Source organism: Agelaius tricolor, unplaced genomic scaffold (genome assembly GCF_023055355.1).
Source record: "Agelaius tricolor isolate 1412-34295 unplaced genomic scaffold, bAgeTri1.0.p SCAF_5, whole genome shotgun sequence".
NCBI lineage: Eukaryota > Metazoa > Chordata > Aves > Passeriformes > Icteridae > Agelaius > Agelaius tricolor.
This window is the reverse complement of record NW_027269265.1, coordinates 15,967,377-15,982,843: the sequence shown is the minus strand read 5'-3', so window position 1 is coordinate 15,982,843 and position 15,467 is coordinate 15,967,377. Positions and strand designations below refer to the sequence as shown.

At 45.2% G+C, this 15,467-nt stretch overlaps 1 protein-coding gene across 1 annotated transcript; it reads left to right on the top strand.

Moving 5' to 3' along the window:
- The first annotated feature begins 3,022 nt into the window (after positions 1-3,022).
- Positions 3,023-14,606, top strand: UBR7 (ubiquitin protein ligase E3 component n-recognin 7). The gene is made up of 11 exons (XM_071426575.1): positions 3,023-4,631; positions 4,781-4,914; positions 5,057-5,117; positions 6,220-6,315; positions 7,412-7,465; positions 8,300-8,405; positions 9,452-9,636; positions 10,167-10,298; positions 10,746-10,908; positions 11,723-11,784; positions 12,585-14,606. Exons 1-11 carry the CDS (start codon positions 3,687-3,689, stop codon positions 12,675-12,677), a joined length of 2,031 nt encoding a protein of 676 aa, XP_071282676.1. The 5' UTR covers positions 3,023-3,686; the 3' UTR covers positions 12,678-14,606.
- The last annotated feature ends 861 nt before the right edge of the window (positions 14,607-15,467 follow it).

The window sequence follows — 15,467 nt, the reverse complement described above, 5'->3', positions numbered from 1 at the left end:
TCATCTTTTGTTGTCCTCTTATGCTCTATGCCCTAATTGTTTGTAGCCTGAAATTTTGGGGCTTGCTGGATGAAACTGAATCCCCTTGTTTCTTTACTCTTGTGTAAGAGAGATACCTCTGGCTGGACTATTTTTAACTTCACCCTGTAGTTTTAAACTGAACAGTTACATTGTATGCAGATGGAATTATTTAAAGAGCCAAGTGCATAAGAGGAAGCATCAAAAATAGAAAATGATAGGAAGAACTACCTCATTTTCTGTCATGCAAGCATGTGACCCTTAGCAAGTTCACTGGCAGGCCTGGTGGGATGACCCAAGCTGTCTGGATGTGGAGCACGTGCTGGGCATGGTGGGGACTTGCAGAACAGGGGTTCATGTTCGTAGACTTTTCCATCAGAGGCCTAGTTTTGGATTCCAGCTGTTGACAGGCATGTGCTTTGCAACTAACTACAGAAAAACACACAGTCTAATTCAAGCAAATGCTATGTGCGTAAGCATTTGAGCTTGAAGTGGAAAACAGCAGTGGAGAACTATTAACATTGTGTATACAAATATTAGACAGTGAGAGTATGAGAAGAGCTAAGTTAGCTCTGCTGGGTGCTTCCAGCATTTTTGACACCAGAGGAACATCAACAGGTGGAATCTTACCAATAGGGTAAATAAAGGAAAGGCTATAAAAATGAATGATAAATTGGTTTTTACTGCAGTATTAAAAAAAAAAAAAAAGTAGTGAAATAACTTTCAGCTTGATTATTCTGAAAATTTATAGGTATTGTCAAGGCTGATTATCTGAGTCACCAAAGAGCTGTCTGTAACAGAAAGTGAGATCATCTACAAACTTTTGGGATAATCAAGCTTGAAGTTTTGCAACATTCTGAGGCTTTAATGTTCTGCCAACAAAGTGAGTAGCTGTAACACGAGGGTGATTAATGATCATCTGTATGCCACTTACCCTAGATTTCTTTTTTTTCATTTGTGCAACAAGACAAAGCACTGTCAGACTGCTTGAACATCACTTGAGCAGTCTCAATCTTTGTTAGTTTCTTTAGCTGCTTGACCTTTACCTGACAGTCCCTTCCCATCTCAGGAATGTGTCTGCCACAGGTGCTACTAAGCCTGTCCTTCATTTCCTGCCATGGGGGAGCAGGTCCAAGAGCATAACATGAGGCTGCAGCCCTTCAAACTTGGACAAAAGTAAGTTACAATAAAATCTCTTCCTTATGACATGTTTCTTCAGCAGCAAAGTAGGAAATTTGATTCATTTCCTAAATTAAAAATATGAGGATTGACCTATCCCTGGAACAAAACATTGCAGTTGATGCAGAATACATATTAACTCTCCTTATTTTCTCTTCCCTGGTCCATTGTTTTCTTAAAAGGACACTCTCTAGTTTCTCTTACTAGTTTTTTTTTTAAATCCTGATTTTTATGTCACAGTCTTTGATGAGAACCACTTTTCTAGAAATTACCTAATGCACAAAAGCAGCTTAATAATTTTATTGTGTAGTTAAATTTTAAGAACTGATTTATCTTAGCTCTCTTTAAAGATGGTGCAGGTTTCTTTGGGAAGAAAGAACATGCTACAGCCATAAGAAGGTGCATCTGCTCAACTCAGTCCTCAGGGCCCATGTCTAGCCCAGGTGGCTGGTGCAGAATTGCTCAGGTGTTCACAGTGCTGAGTGCTAACCTAGTCACAGAGTTAAGCCCCATGATGTCCCAGCTGCCAGACTACTGGGTAGTTCACAGAGAATCTGATACTCATAATGGCTTATGGGTAAGTTACCTTTGAAGATGGAGTGAGTGGGAATCAAATGGGCTGCCATGGGTGAATGGCATTCAAATCCTTTAATGAAAATGATGACTGTGGATCCCTCTCCTGGGAGATAGGAAAGGCACTGCACTTTTAGACAATGCCCCAATTACTGAGCATAATGAGATTACCTCCTCTCCCTCACAGAACAATCTGAGTGCCTTGCATACTTGAGACTTAAAACTTTTCTTTAACACAGAACACTGCAACCTGTTAAGTTCCTTCATGAATTTAGCCTTAAAGTTGTTTGAGCCAGCAATTCAGTATTTCAAAACAGTAACAATAGAGTACATCATATAATCCCAGTCTTTGTGAAGGAGACATGTTTTGACATTTTTTGTTATGTTTTCTAACTAGCAAAAGTAGTTGGTTATCATCTAACCACCAAGAATTTAGTATCACATCAGCTCTTTTAATTCCATCCAAACACACCAGCATTCTCCCCTTTATTTTAGTGAGGAAATCCATTGAGCTCCCTTGGGCCAGTAAAACCAAGTTCTATTAGTAAGACATACAAACTACACTGACCAGTGCAGATGTGGTGAACTGAGCTTGTTCTGTGCCCCCTTGAAGGCTGGTTGGGTACAAAAGCACTGCCTCTCTCTGAGGTGAAGAATACAGCATCTTTTTTCCATTGAGGCCTACCTCCTTTGCCTAAAATTCAGGGCCACAGATGACTATGGGGCTCTCCAGACAGGGTTCAGAACACAGCTGTAGGGGATTGGGAGGGTAAGGAACCACATCACACTAAAGCTTCCCAAGCCTGGTAACTTCACAGCAACTCTCAGAAAAATGAAGTTTTTTCATTTCATCAAAAGAGTTAGGGCACATTTGCCACAAGCAAACCTTCAACTTAGAATTGCATAAGGTCTCCTGAAACTTCAGTGCTGCTAAGTTAGGGTCTGTTGCTTTAGACCAAACATTTTCAGTCCATCACATGCCAGTGGAGTGTTTACACGGTTTATAGGTAAAGGCCACAAATTCTTGCCTAATGTTAAATGTTGCTAATCAGCCATTAGACAGTTCATACCATTTCTGGAAGGTTTATCTGGAGGAAAAGGGAAAACAGGTGTACAACCTGAGTTGGTCTTTTCAGTTATGCTTCTATCTCATCTGCCAACAGAGCATCTTAGAGTATCTGAGAATATAAAAGTCAAGGACACATCTACTGGACCTCATTTCTGGCTCTTCCCTGCATTTCAAATGGATGCAGACAATTTTGTCCTCATAAAAGTTCATTTATTTCCACACTTTGTCCTATATATGTAAGTCCCAAGATTTGCTCAGGTTCCATAACATATACACAAACTGTGCCCAGAGAACACAAGAAAATGAAAATAACCTCCCAAAATACTTTTCACAGTATTAATTCAGGCAGTTAAATTCTGCTAGAGTACACTCTTAGGCCTTAAGCTCTATGGAATGACTATCAAGAGTGTTTTATACCTGTTCACAGAAGCTTGATTGACAGGTGACTAAACCTTGTTGATGACAGGCAAAAATAATCTTCCACAGTAGGATTGTACAGGAACAGGCACAGTCCTATACATGCTTGTTAATTTTGATACTTATAGTGGTCTTATATTGCTTTTTCTCCATACAAACACAAGCTGTCTTTTAAAGATCACATTTGACAAAATAACTCTTTGCAGGTTTTATTGCTTTATTTTAAAAGTGGTGTCACATGAAGAAATACTGTGACTCAAAATAAGTTATTAAAAAACCTACCAATCAGAAAATTTGTGAGAAAAGTCTGTACCTGCCAACTAGTTTACAAAAACTGGTGCCAGCATAGCACTGGCACCTCGTAAGCCACACGCTGCTCACACCCAGGCGCATCCTTTCGGAAAGGCTTCCGTATTAAACCAGTGTCGGGATGGACATTTCGCATTTAAACGGGAGCAGCGGCGCCGCGGGAGCGGCTCCGTGCAGCGGGCCCGGGACACTTACAGTCGGTACAGCCTGTCCGGGCGCAGGCCCGGCCTCCAGCGCCGCCCTCACGGCTGCTGCACCTTCGTCCGCTTCACGGGAGGGTCATCGCCGCTCGCTGCCGCGTCCACGTTGTTTTCGTCTTCGCCTTCATCCTCCTCCTCGTCATTGTAGTCGTCGTCGTCGTCATCCCCGCCAGCACCTGCCGGAGTCGGGGCGGGCGCGGGTGAACGGTGCGGAGCGCGGGCGGCGCCCCGGGGCCGGCGGAGCCCCCTCGGCGCGCCCCCCCCGCCACTCACCGCGCCGCGCGCCGCCCGCAGCCGCCCGCTCCTCCTGCACCAGCGGCGCCAGCAGCTCCACCACCCGCTGCTGCAGCTCGCTCAGGGCCGCCCGCAGCCCGCGCAGCTGGGCGGCCTCGCCCTCCGCCGCCGCCGGGTACGGCACCCGCACCGTCCGCGTCCGCCCGTCGCGGCCCCGCAGCTCCGCCACCAGATCCCGGCACGGGCCCGACTCGGGCTCCGTCTCGGCCGCCAGGTCCGCCATCACCGCCCGCCGCTCATGTGCCCGCCCCGCCGGTCACGTGCGGGCCGCCCCGCCCCGCCGTGACACACCGCCCACGGTCACGTGGGGCGCGCGCCATTCCGCTTCCGCTGTGGCGCCCCCTGGCGCCTCCTCGGGCCCGCGTTTCCCGCCTCGCTTCGCGCTCCTCGGCCTTCGCGGCCCGGCGATGGAGGCGGCGGCTCCGGAGGGCACCGAGCCGGGAAGCGGCGGGAGCGGCGCGGAGGAACCCGTGGTGTCCCTGGCGGAGGTGCTGGCGGAGAACGAAGAACTGGAGAAAGAAGCGCGGGCCGTGCTGGGGGGTAGCGACCACGAGCGCTGCAGTTACTCACAGGTGGGGGCGGGGCCGGGGCTGGGGGCCTCGGGGCCCGGGGGCGGGGCTCAGAGGCGGGGCCGAGGGGCGGGGCGAGGCGGTGCAGCCCCCTCCCAGTCCCCCGGCGCCCCTCACGCCGCGGTCCGTCCGTCGGTCGGTGTCTCCCCCAGGGCGCGGTGAAGCGGCAGGCCCTGTACGCCTGCAGCACCTGCACACCGCCCGGTGCCGAGCCCGCGGGGATCTGCCTGGCCTGCAGCTACGAGTGCCACGGCACCCACCGCCTCTTCGAGCTCTACACCAAGAGGTACGGGCCGGGGTGGGAGCGGCCGTGTAGGAGCCTCGCAGCTCCCGTGGCTCCCGATAAACTGCTGGGAATTGTTCAGAATACGAAACCCAGCGTGTTCTCACTTTATATAAACCCTGAAACGCTACATTTATCTTTCCAGGAATTTCCGCTGTGACTGTGGAAATAGCAAGTTCAAAAATCTGCAGTGCAAGTTACTCCCGGTAAGTTTCAGACAGGTTGCAGGCATTCGGAGTCAAAATAACAGTCCTGGGAGGGCGGTGCCTTGCCTCAGCCAGTGCTGACTCATGTGACACCTCCAGTCCTCCCAAGAAGTTAGAAAGGGTGGGAATATTACAGCAAGGAGTAAAACTGTTCAGGGACCGAAGGGAAATGCTGGGAGCAGAAGGAACATTTGGTCCTTGCCGTCCATGAGGGCAGCAGTTCTGCATCCATGGTCAGCACACCTCCAGGGGCAGGTTGTGGTGTTTCTGCACTCAGATATCTCACTGGCTTTAAGCTGTTTCAGAATAACCTTTTGGGATGCAATTTTGTAGTTGCATTAAGAAAATTTAAGGCTGTGCTGCTATCAGAGGGACAGTTATCTTTCCTTCTTTGTGATGGCATTAGTGCCCTAATAGTTTGTCACCAGTGCCTACTGCTGGGATGGTTTTTTACTGTATTAAGCTGCCTCTACTTTTCTTCTTCGTGGGCATTTTGAACTTTTCAAGTAACTGGCAGTCTTCATCTAGGAGGCAGCAACAAGATGCTGCTTGGTTTGCTTGCAGTGGTGCTCCCAGGATAATAGCTGTCCAAACGTTGAAACAGACAGTGGTTTTGTGTATGCTTGTTTTGTTCTGGGAGAATTGAAATGGATCCGGAGCTAGTCAGCAAAGTCACGGTGCAGTGATCCCTCCAGACACCTGTGACAATTGAAGATGTTACCACTTCTCATTTGAGTCAATGAAATGGATCACATGGTTGTTCCTTCTGCTTCAGTTCAGTGAAAATTCAATTGTACAGGTTAAGTGAGCTTCAGCATCTGTCCATTAATCTGTCTGACACCACAGTTGCCATTTGCTACAAGGGTGAGCAGACTGGTTTTCCTCTTTAGTTTTGAACTTTAGCATTCCTCATGTGCCCTATCTGCTGCTCATTGTAAAGCAGAGGTGTCTGGAGAATATCTTTCTTTTTGTATATTCAGGCTGATGAAAATAATGATGGTTTTAGGAATTAAGGGGGAACAGAAATGGCTGTCTTTTGTCATCTACTGTCTTTTGTTTTTTACTGTGTTGTCTTTTGAAACTTTTTCCCTTTTTCTCCTAGGAAAAGGGCAAGGTGAATCCAGGAAATAAATATAATGACAACTTTTATGGATTGTACTGTATATGCAAAAGACCTTACCCTGATCCTGAAGATGAGGTAAGACATACAAAATCCAGTAGTAATCATACATAGATGGTGTTTATGGTAGATAACTGTGTAAAGGGTGATCACTGAGCTTTTCAAGGAAGATCCCACTTCAAGAAATCTTATGTTCCATATTGGTTTTCATGTGTTGTGTGAAGTAATTACTTGATAATTTTTTTCTAATGGTAAAGTATGTTTATGCCTTAGAGACAGATGAGGAAGACAAGTCATCATTTGGACACAATGGTGCTGCAGTTCCCTGAAGTTGCAGAGTTTCTCTAGGGGACAGGGTTACTATAACCTTGAGAAATGTGCATAATAAATGCATTACATGTGATAGGAGAGGTCAGAATGTGCTTCCCTGTGCCTGCAGCATTGCTCTGGCAGGGCTTCTGGGCTGGGGAGAGTCTGTCTTGTCGCACTAGCTACAGCCCTAGGTGGTAGCCAGAACACTTTTTGTCTCTCTGGAACACTAAAACACAGCACTGCATTTGCACGTGCATGCTGTTGTTAGCAGTCACAGGAATCAGGTGTTCTAAAGAACAGGGGAAGCACAAGTCCACAAGTCTTTCAAATACAGAAAAGGGCAGTTTATAAGCTCCTCTCCCTCAAGTTCAGAGTCAGCTAAAAACATTTCTGAAGAAATAATTAATAGTTGTTTAATAACAAAGCATTTCATACTGTCCTGTGTGGTGACCAGTTAAGTTTGGTTCTGGCATCTTTCACTGACCTGATGACAATGGGAATATCAGTATCTTTTTTCTGCTGACCTGTCTGTTCATGCATTTCTGCTTATAGGAAGAAGGATACCAGTAGTGTATTAACTTTTATCAGCTTTCTGTGAGAAAGTCTTCCCCTGCTGGGAAGACTGGTTTTGTAGTAATAAATGGGATTTCACAGCCTCAGTCATATGAGAGGCAGCATTTGTTGAACCTGAGGGAAGCAAACTGACCAACAAATCACTGACTACTTATTAATGGCAGCTCTCTTTGAGGGGTGAAGAGGGAAATGCAATTCACTGAGCAGGATTTGCATGGTCCTGCAGTTTGAGACTGGTGAGAGATTCTGGAGGTTGCTATTAATGCTAATAATATGAATGTTCATCTAGATTCCAGATGAGATGATCCAGTGCATAGTTTGTGAAGACTGGTTCCATGGAAGGGTAAGGAAACTATAAATAGCAGAACTGCCATTTGCACAGCATGGAGTTGGTGGTGGCTAGGTTTGTATGGTAATTCTTACTTGGGAAGTGTGCTGTAGTTCTCAAAAGAGATTAATACAGGAGTTCCAAGGCATTTGTTTTCAGCTTATGTAAAGGAGCATTGAAAATCTACTCTTGCACTGCTGTCTGCTCCAGTTAAAACATACTGGGAAGAGTCCTACCTTTTTGAAGGTTACCACTGAAGAATAAAGTAATAACTTTATAACTGTCTCCTTAATTAGAAAACTCTAATCAGCATAGTTGGTGAGGAAAAGATTCTTACTGAGGCACATCATTATCAATGATCTGAATAGTTTTTCCTTCAAAAGAATGTCTTTTAAACTCTTAATTCCTTTAAGTAGCAAGGAACAGACTGTGCTGTTCATTCTTGATTTCAAACTTTGGGGAAGTCTTTTGAAAGCAGCCAAGCACTGTAGTGGGTGCCCTACTTAATGGGTAAGCATTAAGGATTCAGCCTCTTGTGCCTTGAAGGGCACAAGTGAAATTCCATGCTTAAAGTTGCAAGATCAAAGAGTAAAAAAAAAAAAACGATTGGCTTCAGTGATGGGTTCTTGTAGATAAACTTCTTCTGTATTAAGTGTGTGAATGAAGAATGTTGTGCTGCATAAATAAAGCTTTGCAGAAATGCTTTTTCAAAAGAAAGCCACTAAGTGCTTTTAATTGCCCAAAGAGTTCTCATCAATTTATGGACAGCTTTGGGACTGAATTCTTCTCAAGTTCAGTATGTGATCAATATAGATGCTTCACTTCTGGGTGCTCACTTCTTTCTGACAGCATCTTGGAGCAGTTCCCCCGGAAAGTGGAGATTTCCATGAAATGGTATGCCAGGCCTGCATGAAACGTTGCCATTTCCTATGGGCTTATGCACCCCAATTAGCAGGTAAAGAAAGTCAAGAGATCTGAGCCAGTACTTTGTGAGCATGTATTTCTCATACATGGTTGGTTAATGACATAATATTGGTTTTAAGTGGTTGGAGAAATGATACTCATTAATTATATTGGACAATCACCTTCAGCAGTGGAACATGTGGGGTGGCAGTAACTTGTATAAAAAAACCCCAGCAGTTTTCCTTCTTAAATCTTGATTCAGTGCTGCTTGCTTCTAGTTACTTTATCAAAGATGTCTAGCACAAAATGGGTGAAGATTTAGTACGTGACTCAAGGAACTTAATTTCTAAACTGGATCAAAGAACTGAAGAGCCATCCTAAGGGAAGCAGTGAGCAAACACTTCTTACAGACGCTCTGAGCAGCAAAGAGTGAATGGCAGAGTGACCTGGAATGAATATGTTTAACATTAATCTGGGTAGGGCTGAGGCTGTGCTCAGGACACACGTTCCCTGTGATCACGCCAGCTCTGTGGACTTAAAAGAATAGGTGACTTGAATTCTGTAGAAAGAACTAGTTTCTCACAGTCTCCTAAAATTACTGCTTGTGTCAGCTGCTGATAGATTTGTTGTGTGCCCAAAATTTCAATGGTATTTTCAAGGTTGGCTACCTGAAGTTCTTTTCCTTCTAATGTAAATAGTACCGAACGGGGTGTTTGTCTGTTTTTGGTTTTCCTCCTTCTAACCAGCTTTGTCACAGGGCACATTCTTGAACTGGCATCAAACAGAAACTTGTTTTAAATAAGAGATTAGCATAGTTAATCTGGGGTGGTGTTTTTGAGGTGTGTTTGGAGAAAATGAAAAACTCCGACACAGTCACGTGACAAAAAAAGCACATGACAGTTACTGAAGCTGTGATAGCTTGCAAGGGGTGTCAAGAAGGAGAAGCATCTTAGTGAAGAACCTCTTCCCTCTTCTCTCTCCTAGGGCTTAGGTTTTGGGAAGCAGACTGTTTTAGAATAGGAGAAGCTGAGAGAATGTCTGTAGTGGTCTGTACTTTTTCTGGCACAGTATTTTTATTTGTGGGTATGTATCTTCCAGTTCCTCCTTTGACCAAAGCGAGCTCCCTTGAAGATGAAGGGATTGTCCTGAAGGTAGAGGAAAGTGAAGAGCAGAAGAAAGAAATAAAAAAAGAAGCTGGAGGGGAACACCATGACACAAAGGAGGAAAAGCAATTGGAACAGTTTAATGAACCATCCACTAGCTCTGGGTCTGCCTGTACTGAGGTAAAATGTGCCTTCTGCTCTGACCTGCACATCCTCGTGCTGCTGACAGTTGAAGTGAAGCCCAGCTCACTCTGTACAGGCTCAGGGAAGGGTGTTCAGTCTGTTCCCATGTTCCTCTTCAGTCCTGCAGTCTCTGTGGAGCACAGTGTGAGCTGTGGAGCAGGGCTGTCAAGAGATGTAATGTCTGTTTGCAGATGGGCTCCATCTGTCCCTTCTTCTCAGCCACCTGGCCAGTACACTGAGGTGACTTCTCTTTGTTCCAATACACGGTGTAACTGCACTTGCATGATGGTCCAGCTCTGAGTTCTTAAAGATTTACAGTTTTTGCAGAAAATTTATACAGAAATTTCCCATGGAGATTGCTGAAACTACATCAGAATTCTCATGTGGATGGTAATATAGGTTGTTTATAAAAATAAATGTGTTTGAGACAAAAGAAAATTCCTGCCTAAGGAGAAGGATGTGCCAAAAAGAACAGGGTCTCTTTGAAGTGATGTTACAGAGTATTGAACACTCTCATTTTATTTCAGGTAGTTACTAAGAGTGAGGAGCTCATCTGCAAGCTGAAAGAGCTCCAAAGCAAGCCATTTGTAAAAAAAGATACTGCCACCTTTTGGCCATCCAGCTGGAGGAGCAAATTATGCACTTGTGAAGACTGTTTGGTATGTATGTTCTCTTCATATGTATGTATGCTTGGTATGTATGTTCTCTTCATATGTATGTATGCTTGGTATGTATGTTCTCTTCATTACCATCACAGATGTGGGACAGGCAGGGAGGAGCTCCCAGACTATCATCGAGGAGAAGCTTTAGGTAAAATCTGTGTGAATATTCTTAATGGTGAAACCTCACTTCTTTCCACCTAAAGATTCACATTGAATCCCGTGGGATTAACATAGCAGGAAAGGGTTTCTAAATGTTTGTATTTTCTTTGCTGCTTTAATCCAGTATTGCTTGGAAGTTGTTAAGAGAAGAATTCTGAAACACTGGATACAGATTCACCTTATTATTTTTATTGTTGTTATTTGTGATACTGAACACAACGAGGACTGGGGGAGAGCACCTCCATCTGAGAAGTTTTGTCACATAAATTTCACTTTATTCTCCAGAAAATGTATTCAGAGCTTGAAGTCCAGTTCCTGACAGATGAATGTGACACTGTCTTGGCCTATGAAAATAAAGGTACCAGTGACCAAGAGACAGAGAGAAGAGATCCTTTAATGGACACCCTTAACAGTATGAACAGAGTGCAGCAAGTGGAACTCATCTGTGGTAAATACAACTTCATTTTTAGAGTCTCCCTTAACATGCTTTACCTGAACAGTTTGCCACAAGAGATTGATGTCTAGTGTGTAGTGTCAAACTACTTTTTAAGTAACATGCAGACAACTGTATGACAGGTTGCACACCTCAGTCAGGATTGGTCCTCTCTGGCCCACCATGACAACTGTAATTTACAGTGAGACACTGGATGGTGTGTGAACTTTCACCCTGTTTAAAATCTTAGATACTGTAATGATAGTGATATATTGTAATGTGAATATTTAAACATTAATTTGAACTTCTGCTGTCTGGCTGATTTATCTTACCCTATGCTGTTGTTTGGCAATCTCCTGTTGGCTGGGGAGTGCCAGCCAGGTGTCCCCTCTGGCTCTGCTGCAGAGCACAGTGACAAGGCAGTGCTGAGGTGTTTTACACGTCCAGCCAGGGCTCTGCCCTCTGGCAAGGACAGTGTCCCAGTCCCCACTTACAGGCTGCACCTTCCCACCACACCCCACACGTGCTTTTGTGGGGGAAGCTGGGAGCAGGGCCAGTCTGTTGGTTACCTGTACTAATTCACTCACTGATCTCTGTATCTTTCTCTGAAATCAACCCAAACAGACACACTGCATCGGTTAGTCTCATAAATGATTAGGCTTCTCATGTTTACATTATTATTATTTATAATCTAATTCAAACCTAGATTTGTCTGAATTAAGCCTAACAAATGACAAGAGGAAGTAGAACAAGTTGTGTTCTTGAGCCAGTGTTAAACTAAAACTGAGTATCTTACTGTTGTTTTCTTTGCCTTTGCTTTGCCATCCAGAATACAATGATTTAAAGACAGAACTGACTGACTATCTCAGGAGGTTTGCAGATGAGGGAACGGTAAGGTGCAACTTCCAGAATTTGTTTGCCAGAAAATGTGTTTTAAAGAACTGCTGAGGGCTGGGTGGTGAATACCATGATGTTCTGTTGTAATGTTTTTTCTTGTCTCTTGGAGTTGCTGGTACTACAGTAGAAATCTGAAATCGCTTATTTGATTTGAGGTTAACAATTCTTTAATGATATTGTTGAGAGATAATGGGAACTTTACAGAAATCTATCTGCAAGGTACTGAGAGCAGTTCTTAGATTAAAATGAAACTTCTGTTGCTCTCTATTGCTCTAGGTAAGATATTCAGGAAGAAAAGCTTTTAACCTTTCTGGTTTTTCTTAGATTGACTCTAAACCCTTGAAAGAATAAGGACTGACCATGATTGTCAGTCTTGTCAGTTGTTTTCCTGCAGAAATTTGCATGCCATCATTAAATATCACTTGCATTTTGTTGGCTGACTTGCTGTATTGCTATTCTTAGTTACATTGGAATGACCCTGAAGCAAGCTAGTGAAAATCTTGCTTTGTGTTAAATTTTCTGATGATAAAAGCAAGAGGTCAAAGTCATTAAAATACCATTGGGAACTTTGGTCCTGTCTTTGCTCTGCCTTTGGGGAGCTCATTTCCCTGTTTGTATTATCTACAATAGAATTCGGGCATTAATCCTCTCCTTCAGGTGCAACAGGAAAGCTGTTCCAGAGACATTTCAGAGTATTTGCTTTTCTGTGCTTTGTGTATTATGTGTGGAGATAAAACAGGATTCTTTAATTAAGCTCTCCCACCACAACTTGGGTTTCATGCTGCTTCTCCTAGGTGGTTAAAAGAGAAGACATTCAGCACTTCTTTGAAGAATTTCAGTCTCGGAAAAGGCGACGGACTAACAGGATGCAGTACTACTGTAGTTAGACTGAGAGGGTTTGGGTCTGAAAGGACAACTGGCAAAACAATGTTCACTGGCAAACAGAAAAGGCATCTTCAGTTTTTGGCTTCTCATCAAAATCCAGCTGTCCAAGAAACATCATCATTTTGTCTTATACTTCCTTCATTTGTAGCACCTAAAACATGTTCTTAACAAATCCTTACATGGCACGTAGAGGGATTTCAGTACCGATGGACTTGGCATTCCCGGCAAAGCCGGCCGTGTCTCCAGGGGAGGAGGGCGGCTACCGGAGCAGCGTGTGCTGCCGCTCCCCTGGTTACTGCCGGGGCTGGAGCTGTGCCTGTGCTAAACCCGCCCGGCCTCCGCCCTGCCCTGCCCTGCCCTGCCCCGCGCTCCCGGCTCTCCTGCCGGAATGGCTCTGCCTCCTCCCGTGGGGCTGCAGCCATTCCGGTGAGGGCCCAGCACCGAGGAGCTGCCTGTCCCTGCCCTGTCGCGGCCCCTCCGGGGCTGGGGGCCGGGCTGGGCTGAACCAGCGCTGCTGCCTGCCCGCTCCCGTTCCCCGGGCTGCTTGCAAATGGGAAAGCTGAGCTTAGGCTTGATGCAACACAGTGTTCTGTCTGGTTTTTTACATTAAAAATCTTATTTCTAGTATTGGACAGGGATGATTTCTGTGGTTAAAAAAAAAAAATTCAGATGATCTTAATTTGCTCATCAGAACAAAAACAAGAACTAGGAGGAGGTACTAAATTACAAACTAAGCATGGGGGGGTTTGTTATATGCTTTGATTTTAAAAACTAGCCTACAGCAAATTCTTCTACTTTATAAATGTTGCTGAAAACACTGCAGCATCCTGGTATGTTGCTACAGTATGGAATGTTCTTTTTATAACCACTGTGATAATCATGGGACAGGAGATGTTTCACTGACTTTTAAGACTACACGTAGCTGCAATTAAAAATTAAGATTTTGTAAGTTTGGAGCCTAATGTAGTTAGACCCCAAAACATACATTAAATTTCTAGTTTTTGAGGATTTCTATATCATGGGGTACTATTCTGCCTTTCCATGTTAATGGTTTTTGAAAAGCAAAGGTAGACTTTTATCATTCTCACTATTAACTATTTCTGACCATTTTATTTACAAACAGTAGTTTAGCATATATGCTCAGCTGAGCAGCTTCATAGAACATAGACTATGCTGAGTTGGAAGGGACCCAGCAGGATCATCACATCCAACTCCCTGCCCTGCACAGGACACCCTAAGAGTCACACCATGTGCCTGAGAGCAGTGTCCAAACACTTCTTGAACTCTGTCAGGCTGGTGCTGTGCCCACTGCCCTGGGGAGCCTGTTCAGTGCCCAACCACCCTCTGGGTAAAAAACTCATCTCTGATATCCAACCTGAACCTCCCCTGACACAAGTTCAGGCCATTCCCTCAGTCCTGTCACTGGGCACCCCAGGGAGGAGATCAGTGTCTGCCCCTCCTCTTCCCCTCACAGGAAGCTCCAACTGCAGTGGGGTCTTGCCTCAGTCTCCCCCAGGCTGAAGAGACCAAGTGACCTCAGCCCCTCCTCACATGGCTTCCCCTCAAGGCCCTTCAAGGTCCTCCTGGCCCTCCTTTGGACACTTTCTGACAGCTTTGTATCTATTTTATAATGTGGTACCCAGAACTGCCCCCAGGGCTCGAGGTGAGGCTGCCCCAGTGCAGAGCAGAGCAGGACAATCCCCTCCCTTGCCTGGCTGGTGATGCTGGGCCTGGTGCACCCCAGGACATGGGTGGCCCTCCTGGCTGCCAGGGGACTGCTGACTCATGCTCAATGTGCCATCGACCCCCAGGGCCCTTTCCTATTTGCTTTTAAATTTAACTCTGGGTATTGCACATGCTCTTATTTTGGTAGCAACTGTTACAGGAGCTGTAACTGCACATCTAACTACAATATAAAAAGATTAAAATAACTTTTCACTGTGTACTGTCTTGTTTTCTCTCAGTGCTGCTGTAGTGTTACATCCTTGAACCAGGCAGAGGGAGCCCAGTGATGACTTGTTAGCCAAGCCACCAAGGTGCATAATGGGACCTAATCAAACCCAGGATTTCTAGACCTTTGTTTCTGCCTGACCCAGGTGTGAAACAAGGGATGGCAGCCTGCTGGCAAGTACAGTTTAGAGCAGGACAGGGTCATGTTTCCTCTGTGTTGCAGTTTCTGTAACTCAGTGGGGGAGAGGGTACCCAAAGGCAATTGTGTCTTCCACAGGAAAGGCCCCAGTGATCACAGAAATGCTTTATGGGCCAGTGCCAGCCTTGCTGTGATTAAGAAAATACAGCAGTGATGGAAGGAGTGAGTTCAAATGTAGAATTCCTGTGGCTCCAGTTGCAGAGCACAGGGCCAGATGAGAACTGTCCATTCCTGGTATCAGCCTGTACGGAAGCAGGGTGCACCTGAGGGGACCGAGCTCCAAGTCTCCCTTTCCAATGCAAAAAGCCTCCCCTAAGCAAAGGGACAGCAGGCATCCTCGCCTCCTCTGAGGCTGGCAGGCTTAGAAGCACTGTTCCAAAGTGACAGCCTGTAAGAAAAAATGTTAAAATTGTCTAATTTAGGAAGCTCCTAGAACTCGTCTTCCTGGGTGTGGGAGTGAAGGTGTCAGTAATTAACATGTGGGACCACACAGTTCTCCCTCTCCTACCCCACCTGTGCTCCGTGTCAGGATGTAACCCACAGTATTTTGCTCTTGTACACCAGAGTGGGACCAGGCCAGATGACACTTCTGAACTTCAGTCATTGCTCTGAAGCAGTGAGGCACTTGTTCCTGAGACACAGA